Below are 15893 nucleotides of genomic sequence, written 5' to 3' on the forward strand. Positions count from 1 at the left end.
GGGAAGCGGCATATTGGGCGGCCGCTTCCGAGGGCGGTATAGGAGTATTTCTGGACAAGGATCCGTCGCGCAACACCGCCCCCTGGGTGCCGGAATAACGGTGCTGGGCTCGAGGAGCCAGTCAGCTAGTCTGCCTGGCGGCCTCTTCTGGGACTGCCGGCCACCGGGGTCGTGCGGCGGATCCTATGCAATAGGCAGGGGATAATTGGATGCTAGGTTGGGTTCAATTGGCTACCAAATTGGGTGAAAAAGGGATAAAATCTGAAAAAACAAATTTAAATAAAAACAGACTTAGTTAGTTAGCGTTACATCATTCTTTTTCACTTGTTACTCAGTCAACCAGAGTGCAGATATCAAAGACTATCAGCCTGTTATTCACTTTATTTGTATAAGTATTATCCTTTGTTTGATTTCTTACCATGTACCGTAACAGTACCTTGCTATGTTTCATTTTCATTAACATAACGTTATGTTATGATAGCCAGCTAGCATTAGCAAACCGGAAAAGTAGTGTCAGTGAGTCAGTCACCTTTCTAATAAGATTCACAAACCTGAAACATCATCTATGTCATCACTGCTGGTGATGTCATTGTTGTCAGCTGCTGATACGGCTGCTGCAACAGTTCTTGGCGCTTGTTTTGTTGAAAACAACTTTGGGATATCCATCCTTACACTTTTGCAAGTCAGGCACTGATTGAGATCACTTCTTCTTCAGGGCAGGGTAGGCTACGCAGTATGCAGGCTAATGTCGCGCAGCTGCTGCCTCTCTGTTGGACTCCGGTACTGCTGTTGGACTCCGGTACTGCACGTTACTCACGAGAGTTTTTTTTTTATTATTTTTTTTTTTAAGTAAAACATTCGGGGCTTTTCAGAAAACATCCGGGGCTTGAGCCCCAGTAGCCACCCCCTAGCGCCGCCCCTGGTGTGCACGTGTGTCTAGGTGGGTGTGCACGTGTGTCTAGGGGGGTGTGCACGTGTGTTGTCCCATTGTCTCAGGGGGTTATGTGCAGAAATTCCAGATTCCAACAGTGATTGGCAGCAACACTAGTAACTACTGTAGGTTTAACAGCCGTACCTTTTTTAGCTACTATAAGAGCCGCCTCGAGTCTTCACAATGGAAAGCTGCTATTTACACACAACGACCACTAGTTGGCCGCCTTGTAAATTAGCCCACTGAAAATCTGCAAAATAGCTTATCCTGAAAATGTAAGGATACTGGGGTGGTAGAACGCACATATCTAGGAAAAGTCATGAAAGGACAGTCCTGAAATTTGATTGAGTGCAAAGATATAACATGTTGTTCATTTTAATGTTTTTGTTGGAAGTGGCTTTGGATAAAGGTGTCTGCTAAATGCCAAAAAACGTAAATGTGATTGGTCATTAAACCATGGACTGGTTTTGTTTTTCTCTAACATCAACTGAAGAAAGGAGTCCCACCCTGTTTAGATAAATCTGTTTAGATAAAAGTTTTTTATATTTTCAGCATGATAACAACTCACACAAACCACAGCTCCCGCACACCGCCCCAACAAAGGACCGGTAAGGACCCGTGAACCAATAAACATAAAGAAGACTTACAATAATGTAAATTCAAATAAATACTCTGGCCAATCATGGGGCTCAGACTATAGCCGACTCCTTATTGGTCGTCACGTCGCTGCTAGGCAACAGGTTCGTCAGTTGTTGGCTCTTCAGTCCGTTGTCTTTGTTCCTAAAACAACAACAAAAACAACAAGAGTGTTTAAATGTTTACCTCAGAACGACTGTTAACATGAACTGTGCTTCGGTGCATGAGGACAAGTCAGTGACACATCCCTGTAGGACAGGCTTTTGGATAATCCCCAAGGTCCTGTCTTTCGTTGTGTCCTGTTGACGTTGTTGTACGCCTGTTGTCTGTCACTTGTTTTTATTTTCACTTGTTTGCCTGTTTTAACCTGCTGTGGCTTTCGCTCTTGTATTATGTTTTATTGTGTTTCTTCCTTGTTATGTAAAGCACTTTGTGACCCTTGGTCTGGGAAAGGTGCTGTATGAATACATTTTACTTACTTACTTACTTGTATCAGAATGTCCTGGAAAAAGGTAGCAGAGCTTCTGTACCCCCCCCCCCCTCCCCCCCCCTTCTCAACCAGCACTACCCCTCCCCCCTCACCCCCCTTCCCCCTCCCCCACTACCCCCCTCCCCCTCACCTCTCTGGGAACTCAATGTCGTCGATGGTCTCAGGCAGTGGGACGCCTCTGGTCTCCGGTAGCAACAACACCAAACCTCCTGCCAGGAACGCCAGACACCCTGCAGGGACGACACACTCGTTACCATTAACAGTCCCTGTGGTTGAGCGGCATCAGCGTGTTATAACACTGTTATTACACATTAATAACCCACCAAAGATGATGAGAGGCAGCTCCAGACAGATGACAGCTGTTATAACACTGTTATTACACGTTAATAACCCACCAAAGATGATGAGAGGGAGCTCCAGCCAGATGACAGCCAGCCGGTAGAGCATGAAGGGAGCTACGATGCCTCCCACGTCACACAGAGTAGAACACACAGACACACCCATGTTCCTGAGGAGACAGAGGGTCAGAGGTCAGAGGTCAGAGTAGAACACACAGACACACCCAGGTTCCTGAGGAGAGAGAGGGTCAGGGTCAGAGTAGAACACACAGACACACCCAGGCTCCTGAGGAGAGAGAGGGTCAGAGGTCAGGGGTCAGGGTTAAGGTTAGAGTCAGGGTCAGAGTAGAACACACCGACACGCCCAGGTTGCTGAGGAGAGAGAGGGTCAGGGTCAGTGGTAAGGTTAGGGTTAGAGTAAGGGTTAGGGTCAGGGGTAAGGTTAGGGTTAGAGTTAGGGTCAGGGTTCCTTACCTGACAAACGTGGGGTACAGCTCTGTGTTGACGAAGACCACCATCTCAAAGGTCATGGTGATGCCCAGACGCCCTATGCAGGCCACTATGGTCCGGAACCAGAACATGTCTAGAACAAGACAGAGAAACTCCTTTAACCTCTGACCTCTAACCATAATCCCAACCCCTACAATCCAGATCACCATAGACTACCATTAAAATGACATGTGGGGTTCCCCAAGGATCAATCCTTGGCCCCCTTCTATTCAATCTCTACATGCTTCCATTGGGACACATCACAAAAAAGAACAAAATTGCCTACCACAACTATGCGGATGACACTCAAATCTACATAGCCCTCTCACCGAACGACTATAGTCCCATCGACAATCTCTATAATTGCATTGAACAAATAAATGCCTGGATGAGACAAAACTTCCTCCAACTAAACAAGGACAAAACAGAGATAATTGTATTCGGTGCACCTGACATAAGATCGAAAGTCAGTGCAAAACATGATGATGAAACATCTCTCTCTTCAAACTAAAAAACAGGTCAGAATCTTGGTGTAATTCTAGACTCCAATCTAAACCTCAACAGCCACATAAACTCGATAACTAAATCAGCCTACTATCACCTGAAAAACACAACAAGAATGAGAGGTTTCATGTCCAAACAAGAACTTGAAAAGCTCATCCATGTATTTGCTTCGAGTAGACTTGATTATCGTAATGGTCTACTAACAGGCCTATCTAAAGGGGCTGTACTTTAATTTGCAGCTCATCCAAAATGCCACTGCTAGGGTGCTAACAAAAATGAAGACGTTTGAACACATTCACCAATCCTGAGATCCCTGCACTAGCTACTAGTCTCTCAGAGAATTTAATTAAAAGTGCTCCTAATTGTATACAAATCGCAAAATGGTCTAGAACCAAAATACATACCATCCCATCTCCTAACACCCTTTATACAACAGTTAGTTCCGACCAAGTAATTTGATTGGACAAGAGGCATTCCATGAGTTACGATATATAGTATAACAGCACTGGGACTTTTAACTAGATGTATCACTCCGCCGCACAGGTGTTCTAAATGACCGTTAATTAGACTACATTGTACAGCGGACCTGCGCCATCGTACCGCTGTTCTAACCTCCGGACATTTGTCAGTGTGAGTTCAAGAGGCGCGTCTGATTCAATTGCTTGTGCTAGAATAGACTGTGTACTACTCGATACCTCACCGTATTCATTGTTAGAGAGTTGACTCATGTTGATATTTGACTATAATGTGCACACTAGAAAACGATGGAGCAGCGTGCTGTCTGATGTCAACTGGTCTGACTCTGAATCACATTCACACATGCCACCAAAGCGACTGTCAACCGAGTCATATTTCACTGGTTGCACAATACATGGAAATGTACAAATAAATGTACACGATACAGCTAGCCACGATACAAAGTAGCTAGTTTGTGTTCAGGTTACTAGGCAACAGTCCAGTTGAACAGTCCCGTTGGGGAACTATTTTTTCTTGACGGAGCCAAAATAAATGATTAAATAAACAAACAAATAATAATCTGTTGTCACATATTACTGTTAATTAATACATTGCGCTGTAGAACTGTTGTATAAAAGCAATATCACACTCGAGGTCGTGTGTTATACTGAATATCAGCACGGCTGTGATTGTCTTCGGTACTCGGCCTGGCGGCCTCGTACCTATGACCGAATCACAGCCGTGCTGATATTCAGTATAACACACTCCCTCTCGTGTGATATTGCTTAAATATTCCACCATGGCCCCTAAGGTCAGCTGAGACTAATCAGCTAATCGTTCCAAGAGTGAAAACAAAACACTGTGCAGCAGCTTTCAGTCACTCTGCTGCATGCTCCTGGAACAAACTCCCTGAAGAAATCAAACAGGCCCAAACCCTACAAATATTTAAATCTAAGCAAAAAAAAACTTCATGTTTTGCAACAGTTATGACATTGACTGCCAAAGACGCCAATTGGCGTCTTATAGAATAGTAACGTTGACTGCCAAAGACGCCAATTGGCGTCTTATAGATTATTTTATTTTTTTCGCGGGGATCGCGTTATTGACATGTTCTACACCTAGCGAGTGAATTTCAGACTTGGGTGTAATGTATTTCGGTCCCAGATGGGGGCAGTAGTTCGATAAAAGCCTGGAGAAGGAAGTGGCTTGCTGTGGGTTGTAGTAATGGCGAAACGGATCAGGGTATGTGCCAAACGCGGCGCGGAGCATTGCGGAGCATCGCGGAGCAGCGCGGCCATCGCGCGACTCTTCAAACAGTTCAGAGTCGGATGATACAGAAAAAGTGCAGAAAAAAAAAAAAAAAAAAAGTTCTGCAAGAAAAGCTCGTTTTCTCTGTTTATTGGTCAAAATCAGGTGTTTTTGCTGAAACCACCCTATGTTCTACGGCCGATTTCTAAACACTCAAAGAGGCTAGAAACAAACTTTCTTTTTCTGATGAAAGAAGAGAGTCTAAAGTGTTGGTAGATATGTTCAATGTTTATGTAGTCCGAAAAGTCAATATTTGGTGGGTCTTCAAAGTTCAGCGAAAATGCCCCAAAAGTCTGGCAGTGTGGAGCTCTCCGCTCTGAACATGGCTGGCAGTCAAAGAGTTAAACACGAACAATTCCATCCAGGTATTTTTATTCATTTATATTATCTTATTCATTATCTTATTAAATGTTTATCTGTATATCTATTCTTATCATTTTAATTTAAATTTTTTAAATCTGCTTACTTCTCCTCCACTTCACTTGCCTTGCCTTATCTGGAACGGGTCTCAGAAGTAATCATAAGGCGACTCCTAACTACTAATGCTACTAACATTATGTATATTTTATTTTATATTTACTGAATGTAATGTTATTACTGTTGATGTTTATATTGTGTCTATTATCCATGTCATGTTCTAGTGTTGAGACGGATGTTGGTGAGGGATGTTGTAGAGCTCAGGCATTCCGTTGCCTTGTGCCTTGTGTATCAGTGTAATGACAAATAAACAAGACTGGACTTGAGTCAATAAATAAAGGTCCAAATGAACTCTGGGGGATCCTAGACTCATTATTAGGACCAGGGGCGTATTTCATCAACGTCGCTAAAAGGAAAATCCAGGCTTATTCTGATAAGTCTCGTGAGATTTAAAAAATAATAAATCTGGATTTATTCTTTAGCGACGTTGATGGAATACCACCCAGGTCTCAGATGTTATCTGAATGAGATTAAGGCTGTGTTCGCTGTAAATTCGCTCTGGAAATCTGATCAGCACTTGTGGAATGCCTCTTGTCCGATCAAATGACTTGGTCCCTTTATGACGTTGAACCCAGTGTGCGCTCCAGCGCTGTCAGAGCGTATTTACGAACACAGCCACTTATAGCGCCTTTATCCAAAGCGCTTTCCAACGGCCTCTCATTCACCCATTCACACACACATTCACACACCAATGGCGGCCAAGCTACCATGCAAGGCGCCGACCGGGCCCGCTCACTGGGAGCAATTTGGGGTTCATTGTCTTGCCCAAGGACACTGCGACATGTGGCCAGCCGGGGCTCGAACCGCTGCTCTGCCAACCTTGCGATCAATAGACGCCGGCTCTACCTCCTGCGCCACAGCCGCCCCATAACTGAACTCACGCTCTGGGATCATGGCGGTGATGAAGCAGGCGGCCCCGGCCACCATGTTGGCGGTGGCGAAGGGCAGGCGGCGGCCGATGCGCTCGATGGTGAAGAGGATGAGGAAGGCGGCGGGGAACTCCACCAGGCCGGAGATCAGGAAGTCGATGTACACGTCTCCTCCCAGAATGCCCAGACGCATAATCAGCCCCTGGTAGACCACGGCACTGGTGAACCTGGGGGAGGGGGGTTAGAGGGGTTAGGGACACGGAGGACGTTTCATACAGTACTCAGGGTTCCCGCGCTGGTTTTAAAAAGCCTTAAAGTCTAAAATCCAGCAATTGAATTTATAAGGCCTAAAAAGGTCAAAATGTTCAGTTATTCGGGCTAAAAATTAGGTGCTAGGTCTTAAAAATGAGATCCTGCAAGGAAATCAGTCCGACCAAAATCTATTTACGCAGAAATGAATCAAGCTGGAACCAAATAAATGCCAATTCGCTTCCTTTTTTGTCTGTATGGCAGTGAAATCCCTAATTTCATCACCTCGAGGATGACAAAAAGCTATCACATGGTGTCACGAATAGGTCTAAAATTATATTCAAAGAGGTCTAAAAAGGTCTTAAATGTGACTTGTTGAAACTTGTAGGAACCCTGTGTACTGTGTGTGTGTGTGTGTGTGTGTGTGTGTGTGTGTGTGTGTGTGTGTGTGTGTGTGTGTGTGTGTGTGTGCGCGTGTGTGTGCGTGTGTGTGGGAGTCTGAAGTAGAACACTAGGGGAGGCTGGTGGAGGTAGAATTCCATTCCATGCAGGGGGAGGAGGGGAGAGGAGAGAGAGGAGAGGGGAGGAGGGAGAGGAGAGGAGAGAGGAGAGGAGAGATGGGGACGGGAGAGGAGAGGAGGGAGAAGACAGGAAAGGAGAGGAGAGGAGGACTTAATGATCTTGGCCTCGGGGAGAGGAGGGAGAGGAGAGGATAGATGGGGAGGGGAGAGGAGAGGAGAGGAGAGGAGAGGAGAGGAGAGGAGAGGAGAGGAGAGGAGGGAGAAGAGAGGAAAGGAGAGGAGGAAGTAATGATCCTGTGTTTAACGTGGTCAGTAGATGCTGAGTGGGTCTCACCAGTTGAAGCTCAGGATGAAGGTGTGTTTCCTCATGTTGGGGGTCCTGATCAGGTCCATGAACGTGGCTGTCGACGTCTCAGCATTGTCATCTCTCAGAGTCTGGAAGACACAATAAACATTCAATCAATACATAACTTAACATATAAAATATATATTATGTAATATATAATTTAATATATGAAATATATATTATTTGTATAATAATATGTAACATAATAACTAATTTGGATAGTTCTGTAACTGCTTTTACTACTGTAACTGCTGGGAATGAGTGTAAAGAGACTATGAAACTGGTGCCTCAGACTCTCTGGGCAGGTTAAAGAATATGATGATGAGTGAAGTTGAGGTCGATGTCTGTGTACGTTTTTAAAGGATGTTGGCATAATGTTTATTAGTTTTAATGTGTGAATACCGTTCAAAAGTTTGGGGTCACCCAGACAATTTCGTGTTTTCCATGAAAACTCACACTTTTATTTATCAAATGAGTTGCAAAATGAATAGAAAATATACCGTATTTTCCGAACTATAAGTCACACTTTTTTTCATAGTTTGGCTGGTCCTGCGACTTATAGTCAGATATACGACTTATATATCAATATATAGAATTTCATACTGACAGACATGAACCAAGGAGTAAACATTACCGTCTACAGCCGACAGAGGGCGCGCTCTGGGCTTGTGACAACTATATGCTGCTCCTATACCACTGAAGAAATGAAACATTAGCTTGTTGAAGCTAAGCAAACGGTAGCTTGGTGAACTTGCTTACTGGTAACTTGCTTGTTGGACTCGCTGGCTTGTTATGTTAATTTAGCCTATTCAGCCTCCCAGGTATGTTCTTTATGCTATTGTTTTGCTGAATAACTGTTAATGTGTTACGTTAACATACCGGACTTCTATTCAGCCTGTTGTTCTGTGTGCTATTGTGTAGTTGAATAAACTTGCCTTTCCAGATTAAATGTCTGTTCTTGATCTTGGATTTTGGGAAATAAATTTATAAATAAATGCGATTTATAGTCCAGTGCGATTTATATGTTTTTTTCCTCTTAATGACGCATTTTTGGACTGATGCGACTTATATACTCCGGAGCGATTTATAGTCCGGAAAATACGGTAGTCAAGACATTGACAAGGTTAGAAATAATGATTTTTATTTGAAATAATAATTTTGTCCTTCAAACTTTGCTTTCGTCAAATAATGCTCCCTTTGCAGCAATTACAGCATTGCAGACCTTTGGCATTCTAGCTGTTAATTTGTAGAGGTAATCTGAAGACATGTCACCCCATTCATCAGAGCAACGCATCCGGGTACTTTGCTCTCCCGTCATGTCCACGCCCCTTTTTGGGTGATAGAAGCGAGAAGTTTGACTGGCGGTCAATTCATCAGAGCAACGCATCCGGGTACTTTCCCCTCCCGTCATGTCCACGCCCCTTTTTGGGTGATAGAAGCGGAGAAGTTTGACTGGCGGTCAATGGGAATTTCTGGTCTTTGCTACTTTAATCCGATAAAATACGAAAACCGTAGTGCTTTTTAGATATTAGGAGCCCAAATCCGATGGCCAGTTAGGCAAACTATTATATAGTGTCGTTGCCGATCAATGATCGACGTCGTTATATAGAGAAAATTTATGAAATAGGGGTTGATTCACCAGATCAGTCATACGTCATCTCCCTGTCATCAGGGATTTGTAGTTCTTCAGTTGATTTGCCGTGGTCCTAACGTCTTCACCTCCAGTCCCCCCAACAGCGTTTGCTTTCGTTTCTTCTTTGAACATTTATCTCCCATGATTACAATAGAAATATCATGCACAGTAGCACTAGTCGATAGCCGTTATGGGTGAAGGGTTACGGCCAAGCTCCACCTGCTGCGTCGCGTCAACTCGCCATCGACGTTGCGTCAACTTCCCGTTGTCCAAGCTCCACCTGCTGCGTCGCGTCAACGTCAACGTTCTACTCTAGCTCCACTGGTATTTTTTGTATACGGGAGTAATTTCACCCTTGACTGCAATTATGTCCACAACAATAACAACATCATACAGAACATTTTCCAATCAGGGTAATATTTTATCTACATTCCCAAATAGATAGTTGCTAGTTCAGTAGATGTTCAACTAACTGTCAACAACATTTCAACTAACTAACCACTAATCCTAAACCTTGCCCTAACCTTAAATCTAACCCTATCCTTAACCATAAATCTAGTTACATATCAACAGAGTTGCAGTTGATAGTTTGAGCAGCTGTGGATCATCTATAAGGGAATAAAGTGTGACCCCAGTCAAGTAGGAAATGTCATACTGTCATATGCTCCACCGAGCGCGAGGAGAGCTCAGAGCGGGAGGTTATTAACAAAGACGTTCATAGCGGGAATTTCTGGATCAGGAGAGCACCTACATTCTCTTACATCTCTTTCATCAATTATGGGTATGTATAGCTTAATTTATCCACATCTGCTAGCGGTTACAGTAACAAGGATGAGCCGTTCGTCGTCCATTCCTACAAGAACAAGAGTTCACCACAGGTGCGGTGATTGACGCCCCACGTGGGCACGGCGCCCAGTGTAGTTCTTCAGTTGATTTGCCGTGTAAATCCCCAGATGAGAGTGTTACATTAGTTTTCTTAAGATAGGACAATAAATAAATCCGTTCAATGGGCATTTGCCAAAGTAGCCTACTGTTAATTATAACGACACTATATAATTGTTTGCCTGACTGGCCTTCGGATTTGGGCAGTCTGGGGATTTACACGGCAAATCAACTGAAGAACTACAAATCCCAGATGACAGGGAGATGACGTATGACTGATCTGATAAATCAACCCCTATTTCATTAATTTTCTCTATATAACGACGTCGATCATTGATCGGCAACGACACTATATAATAGTTTGCCTAACTGGCCATCGGATTTGGGCTCCTAATATCTAAAAAGCACTACGGTTTTCTTATTTTATCAGATTAAAGTAGCGAAGACCAGAAATTCCCATTGACCGCCAGTCAAACTTCTCCGCTTCTATCACCCAAAAAGGGGCGTGGACATTCTGATGACAGGGAGATGACGCGCAATTGCTCTGATGAATGCTTCCTGAAGCACCTCCCACAAGTTGGATTGGCTTGATGGGCACTTCTTGCGTACCATACGGTCAAGCTGCTCCCACCACAGCTCAATGGGGTTGAGATCTGGTGACTCCGCTGGCCACTCCATTACAGACAGAATACTAGCTGCCTGCTTCTTCCCTAAATAGTTCTTGCATAATTTGGAGGTGTGCTTTGGGTCATTGTCTTGTTGTAGGAGGAAATTGGCTCCAATCAAGCGCTGTCCACAGGGTATGGCATGGCGTTGCAAAATTGAGTGATAGCCTTCCTTATTCAAAATCCCTTTTACCTTGTACAAATCTCCCACATTACCAGCACCAAAGCAGCCCCAGACCATTACATTACATGGCTTGACAGATCTTTTCCTTTTATTGGCCAGTCTCAGATATGGCTTTTTCTTTACCACTCTGCCTAGAAGGCCAGCATCCCGGAGTCGCCTCTTCACTGTAGACGTTGACACTGGCGTTTTGCGGGTACCATTAATGAAGCTGCCAGTTCAGGACCTGTGAGGCGTCTATTTCTCAAACTAGAGACTCTAATGTACTTGTCTTCTTGCTCAGTTGTACACCGGGGCCTCCCACTTCTCTTTCTACTCTGGTTAGAGCCTGTTTGTGCTGTTCTCTGAAGGGAGTAGTGCACACCGTTGTAGGAAATGTTCAGTTTCTTGGCAATTTCTCACATGGAATAGCCTTAATTTCTAAGAACAAGAATAGACTGTTGAGTTTCATATGAAAGTTCTCTTTTTCTGGCCATTTTGAGAGTATAATTGAACCCCCAAATGTGATGCTCCAGATACTCAACTAGCTCAAAGGAAGGCCATTTGTACAACTTCTCTAACCAGCAAAACCATGTTCAGCTGTGCTAACGTTATTGCACAAGGGTTTTCAAGGTTTTTCTAATCATCCATTAGTTTTTTAACGCGATTAGCAAACACAATGTACCATTAGAACACTGGAGTGACAGTTGCTGGAAATGGGCCTCTATACACCTACTGTATGTAGATATTCCATTAAAAACCAGATGTTTGCAGCTAGAATAGTCATTTTCCACATTAACAATGTATAGAGTGTATTTCTGATTAATTTAATGTTATCTTCATTGAAAAAAACTGAAAAAAGTGCTTTTCTTTCAAAAAATAAGGAAATTTCTAAGTGACCCCAAACTTTTGAACGGTAGTGTATATTTTTGTATTGATTTTATATTGATGTGCGTTGTCCTGCTTTGTAACCAGGGCACCATTGGAAATGAGACTTTGGTCTCAATGGATCCCCCCGGTGAAATAAAGGTTAATGAACATATATAAATAAACAATAAAATAAAATGTAAAATACATCATGGTGAGGGTCAAGGTTAGGGTCAGTTTCAGGGTTAAGGCTAGGGTTAGGGTCAGGGTCAGCGTTAGGGTCAAGGGTTATCTCCTACCTCAATGTTTTTGGAGAGCGTTCTCTGGTTCTCCTTGGCCATGGCCTCGGTGATCTCCACAGCCCTTTTGGAGTTGCCCTGGGAGAGCAGCCATCTTGGAGACTCGGGGATGAACCTGAGAGGAATAAATCAAGTGTACTGTAAACATGTTATCATCCCACCAATGACGTAGCTCCCCCTCTAGAACCGTGTTTCTGCAAAAGCAGGAGGTAACATCTTTCTTTCTTTCAGGGTTCCCGTGCTGGTCTTAAAAAGCCTTAAAGTCTAAAATCCAGCAATCCAATTTACAAGGCCTAAAAAGGTCTCAAATTCCAGTTATTCGATCTAAGAATTAGGTGCTAGGTCTTAAAAATGAGATCCTGCAAGGAAATCAGTCCGACCACATCTATTTACATGGAAATTAATTAAGCTGGAACCAAAAAAATGCCAATTCGCTTCCTTTTTTGTCTGTATGGCAGTGAAAACCCTAATTTCATCACCTCGAGGATGACAAAAAGCTATCATATGGTGTCGCGACAGGTCTAAAATTATATTCAAATAGGTCTTAAAAAGGTCTTAAATGTGACTTGTTGAAACTTGTAGGAACCCTGTTCTTTGAATTCAGAGTTGCAATTCCATGTCTCACCAGTAGTAGGACAGGAAGAGGATATATGGGATGGTGATGACCACCTGCAGCCAGCGCCAGTCAGTGATGTAGTAGGCGAGGAGAGGCAGGATGAGGATCCCCACGCTGAAGAACATCTGGTACAGGACACCTACCGTCCTCCTGTACTCCGTACCTACGATCTCTGTGACTGAGGAGAGGAGAAGAGGAGAGGAGAGGAGAGGAGAGGAGAGGAGAGGAGAGGAGAGGAGAGGAGAGGAGAGGAGAGAGGAGGAGAGGAGGAGAGGAGAGGAGGTGAGGGGGGGAATTAAAATAGAAATTACCATATATATATTTATATATAAACATAATTAATACCTAGATAATAAAATAATACATAAATAATACCTAGATAATAAAAGAAAAACATAAATAATACCTAGTAGACAAACATATATATTTTTTTTAAATAAACTAAAACTAATTAGGGTTAGGGGTTAGGTTCAGGGGTTAGGGTCAGGGTGATGGGGTTAGGGACCGGGTTAAGGGTCAGGGGTCAGGGTTCCTTACTCAGGACGTATCCCGCTACCCAGCCGCCCTTCACCCCGAAGCCGTACAGCGTCCTGAACACCAGCAGGGAGATGTAGTTGGGCGCCACGGCAACCAGGATCCCAGCGATGCCGTTGAACACGTTAGACACCAGGAAGCTCATCTTCCTGCCGTACCTGAGGGTCAGGGGTCAGAGGTCAGGGGTTAGGACACCAGGAAACTCATCTTCCTGCCGTACCGTAATGGGACGAGGAACGGTAACAAACAATCCTAATTCCGCTCCATGCATTACAATGAGCTCCGTCCTCCGATTTCTACCTCCCCCAGCCTCCCCTGGTGTTCTACCTCCCCCAGCCTCCCCCGGCCTCCCCTGGTGTTCTGTTGTCAAAGTGACGGCAAGGCTGTAGAGGCGTTCTACCTGTGTCTATGTGTCTGTGTGTGTTGTCATGGTGACCCGTCCTACCTGTCAGCCAGGTAACCAATGGCGATGCTGCCCACCAGGAAGCCCACGTTGAGCGTGGCCTGGAACATGTCCACCCACCAGCTGTCTGCACACACCAGGTCAAACTACACACACACACACACACACACACACAGGGTCAAACGGGAACCAGCAGACACACATCACACACACAGCAGAACCAGTAGACACATCATCATCATCACACACACACACACACTCTCTCTCTCTCTCTCTCTCTCCTTCTCTCACATCACCATTCACCCTCTCTCTCTCTCTCTCTCACATCATTATTCATCCTCTCTCTCTCCTTCTTTTTCTCTATGTCCATCCCTCCATCTCTCTCTCTCTTTCTCTCTTGCTGTCTTTTCTCCAGCTGTAAGAGTGGCTGTATTAGTAGTAGATAGCTTAGGGTTAGGGGTTAGGGTCAGGGTCAGGGTTAGGGCTAGGGTCAGGGTTAGAGTTAGGGTTAGGGTCAGGGTTAGAGTTAGGGGTCGGGGTTAGAGTTAGGGGTTAGGGTCAGGGTTAGAGTTAGGGTCAGGGTTAGAGTTAGGGGTTGGGGTCAAGGTCAGAGTCAAGGTTAGGGTCGGGGTTAGGGTTAGGGGTTGGGGTTAAGGTCAGGGTTAGGGGGTAGGGTCAGGGTACCATCCCACTCCTCACCTCCGTGACGAAGGACCGCCTCCCCTCGTAGTCGTACTCCCAGCCGTCACGGCACGCCGTAGTGGGGGGGGGAGGAGCCATCGCCTTCGCCTCGCCGACAACGCCATCTCCGCCGTTAACACCGCCCCAGCCGGCGAGGTCGCAGGTGAGCTCTCCCGTGGCGTTCCAGTCCCGGTCGTAGCGCTCGCAGGTGCTGTGGACCATCACGCCGGCGGCCGAGCCGTTGACCAACGGCGCCGTCAGGCCACGCGCGTCCAGCCCGCTCCAGCCGCAGGCCTCCCTGACCTGGCTGACCTTGGGGTCGCGGCACCAGTGGTCCGGGGTGAAGCCCTGGAACACGATGCCCACGTAGACCCCCGCCCAGGGCATGGACACCATGCAGAACAGCAGGAAGATGCGCTTCTGGCAGCGGCCGAACGGCCCCACCTCCTCCAGGATGTCGTCGAACGTGGTCATGGTGGTCCACGGTACGTTAACGCACGCGAACGCGAAAGCGGGAGGTGTCTGAGGTGTTAGTGTGTTTGTTTGTGTGCGTGTGGCTGTAGGACAAGGCGGCTTGGCGTCTAAGGTGTGTGTGGATGTAGGACAAGGCGGCTTGGCGTCTAAGGTGTGTGTGGGCGCTCTGAGACGTGTCTGTGGTTTTTAAGCTGAGCGGAGAAGATCAAAAGTCCAAGAGAGAAGCGGACTTACGCAGACCGCCGACGTCACAGAGGAGGACAGCCTCCCCCCTCCCTCCCTCCCACACACACACACACACACATACACTCCGGTTGTTAATCACTAACCATGGTAATCACTAAGGGTGGAATCTTAACTTAGCTACTGTAGAAAGACATACGCGTCTGGCAGCAGCCAGAAAGACGATATAGCCACTATTTATACACCTGTACATACCCTACTGTACATATGGTACGGTATACCTCTAAGCTATCGTACTTGCCATACTGTACGTATTATTATCACTGTCATGTTTTTATATGATGTTTCATATCACTATTTGCACTTCAAGTTAGATGCTTAACTGCATTTGCATTGTCTGGTACTTGTACTCTGCAAAGACAATAAAGTCGAATCTAATCTAATCTTGATGAAAGAAAGAAGTCATCTATAGGTAAAAAGGTTAGGTTAACGTAGTAACAAAGTATCCAAAAGCCTAGAAAAATAAGTTCCCTTCTTGATACAGTTGCTGACATTTATTTTAATATTTTATGGTATTTAATTGATAAAAGCTAAATGACCTCATTGGTGTTTTGATGACATTCTGCACGCTCCTATATGCAGGGTTCCCGCGCTGGTCTTAAAACATGTGTTCATAACATGTGTGTACATAGCGCCTAGCGCGGACGGTAGCCTAGCATTGGCGCGGCTATATGACGTCATCAGTGGTCAACAAAGCACTGATCCACAGGCTATTCACATCATAGCAGGAGATTTCAATCATGTCGACCTGAAGGCAGTACTACCCAAGTTCTATCAGCATGTGAAATGTGCAACAAGAGGAGAAAAAACACTGGACAAGGT

At 45.1% G+C, this 15893-nt stretch overlaps 1 protein-coding gene across 1 annotated transcript; it reads right to left on the reverse strand.

Annotated features, from left to right (window-relative positions):
* Nucleotides 1-1620: 1620 nt before the first annotated feature.
* On the reverse strand, nucleotides 1621-14828 carry LOC308152482 (solute carrier family 22 member 2-like; the record flags this gene model as incomplete). The annotated part of the gene is made up of 11 exons (XM_080525473.1): nucleotides 1621-1711; nucleotides 2188-2287; nucleotides 2453-2565; nucleotides 2870-2978; nucleotides 6511-6725; nucleotides 7603-7703; nucleotides 12121-12235; nucleotides 12746-12914; nucleotides 13274-13428; nucleotides 13716-13819; nucleotides 14373-14828. The coding sequence occupies 11 exons, from the start codon at nucleotides 14826-14828 to the stop codon at nucleotides 1621-1623; spliced, it is 1728 nt and encodes a 575-aa protein (XP_080381599.1).
* Between the last annotated feature and the right edge of the window lie 1065 nt (nucleotides 14829-15893).

The sequence above is a fragment of the Nansenia antarctica genome, assembly GCF_963989245.1.
Source record: "Nansenia antarctica genome assembly, chromosome: 3".
NCBI lineage: Eukaryota > Metazoa > Chordata > Actinopteri > Argentiniformes > Microstomatidae > Nansenia > Nansenia antarctica.